At 36.4% G+C, this 1925-nt stretch overlaps 1 protein-coding gene across 1 annotated transcript in view; it reads left to right on the forward strand.

The window, feature by feature from the left end:
- Positions 1-311: 311 nt before the first annotated feature.
- Positions 312-1925, forward strand: part of LOC106469314 (unconventional myosin-Ie-like) — a 59300-nt gene continuing 57686 nt past the window's right edge. The window contains exon 1 of the mRNA XM_022397801.1: positions 312-404. Within this exon, the coding sequence (XP_022253509.1) occupies positions 327-404 (78 nt within the window). The 5' untranslated portion in view covers positions 312-326. The remainder of the gene's footprint in view (positions 405-1925) is intronic.

The following is a 1925-nucleotide window of genomic DNA, read 5'->3' on the forward strand; positions in this document are numbered from 1 at the left end:
CACGCGCATATACAACAAGAGTGTCAGGAGAGTGGGCAGCGATCGGGTGGAGAACCCGTGTAGCCCACGAAGACAGGTATCAAATAACTTGGGCTTGAGTAAAGGGATTCCAAGGTTAAATTGTCATACTATAGCACCTAACATCCGGGTGAGAATAACCTTCAGAACTGGACACTGAACTGGCAGTGTTACAAACATGTATTCTTAGTGTAGTAAATGAGCAAGAACTCGTTAGTTGTGGGTTTAGAGCAGAAGGGTCTAACTGGCTGACTAATTAGTTGAATCCACATACAATTAATCCAGAGGAGTTAAAGTAATCTTCAAGAATGAAGAAGAAAAGAGGGAAACAAGGCGGAAATCCTTCAGAAAGCAGACACAGAGAAACTAGATATCGGTTTCTACGGGTAAATCAATTCGTACATTTGTTTTTAAATTGAAGAAACGTATACATTACGTTTACACAGTGTTTCTGACGTAGTAGTGAACGTAACGTATTTGATTGAATGTAGTAGTAAAAGTGGCTTTTAGTTTAAGGCACTATTGAAAGTGTCTTACTTCTTAGCTGATGTGAAAGTGTCATCCATTAGTTTAAGTGACACAACGTTTAGTTTAACGTAACAGTAAAAGTGAAATGACTTTTATTTTAGCGTAGCATTAAAAGAAGCTACAAAAGAGACTTGTAATATATAAAATTAAATTTTCCGTAATTGTACTGATGTTCATATAAACACTTTATTTTGTAGATGGACTTTAGCTGACCTTTGTACTTTGTAACACTGAACACTTAGTATCGATATAAGATCAATAGTCTTACATGAGTAACACAAGTTTCAAGTGTTACCAAAACTACGTGATACAGCATTCATACACGTGAATATTCAAAAGAAGAGCATCTTTAACTCCATCCTTTCTTTTATACAGTTTCTTTACCTCAAAATCAACTTTTTAGAGTAAATTCAAAGTTAAGATTTTAACAGTCGTGAATATTATGATGTATAAAACTTTTGACAAGAATAAAGAAGATGCAGGGATGGCAATGCCAAATAGTACAGAGACAAAGTAGGGGTGAATACACAAAAACTCCCTCAAGAAGTACCTAAATCTTTCCAAGAAAAACTGTTATCTACAACTAAATGTTGAATTCCTTTCATTTGAATGAATTTAGGGTTGAATGATGTTATAAAATCTTACAGTTGTTAATTCATATAAACTTATAACACTGACTCAGTGGCTTCTTATGTAGGGGCCCCGCCAGTGGCACAGCGGTATGTCTGCGGACTTACAACGCTAGAAACCGGGTTTCGATACCCGTGGTGGGCAGAGCACAGATAGCCCTTGTGTAGCTTTGTGCATAATTAAAAACAATCTTATGTAGGGATGTTTATGTGGTTTTGTGTATTTATCATTAGCTTGTTTCTGTACTTTTGGGATTTGCCATCTCGACATCATCCTTAATGTTTTTCAAACTTTTGTATTACTTGTTTCCTCTCTGTTTTTTATTTAATGAATGGCAGTCGCTGTGAGGGTAGCAGTTTTAGCCTGACGTCTTGATGGACATCATGTGTTGAAGTTAGTGAAACACTATACTGATTCTGCACTCCCAAAGTTAAAATGTAACATTTTGGTGTGTAAATCATCTCAACAACTTCAAACATTGGTGAACTAGCCGTTCTGACGTCAGAATCTGAATAATCAGCAGAACATTTGGCTGTTACTCTACTCACCAGTTCTCTACTTCAGCGATGTTTATATTGGTTCTGACGTCAGAACGGCTAGTTCACCAATATAAACATCACTAAAGTAGAGAACTGGTCACAATAATCAGTAGAACATTTGACTGTTACTCTACTCATTCTGACGTCAGAACGGCTAGTTCACCAATATAAACATCACTAAAGTAGAGAACTGGTCACAATAATCAGTAG

Source organism: Limulus polyphemus, unplaced genomic scaffold, assembly GCF_000517525.1.
Source record: "Limulus polyphemus unplaced genomic scaffold, Limulus_polyphemus-2.1.2 Scaffold3421, whole genome shotgun sequence".
In the NCBI taxonomy this organism is placed as follows: Eukaryota; Metazoa; Arthropoda; class Merostomata; order Xiphosura; family Limulidae; genus Limulus; species Limulus polyphemus.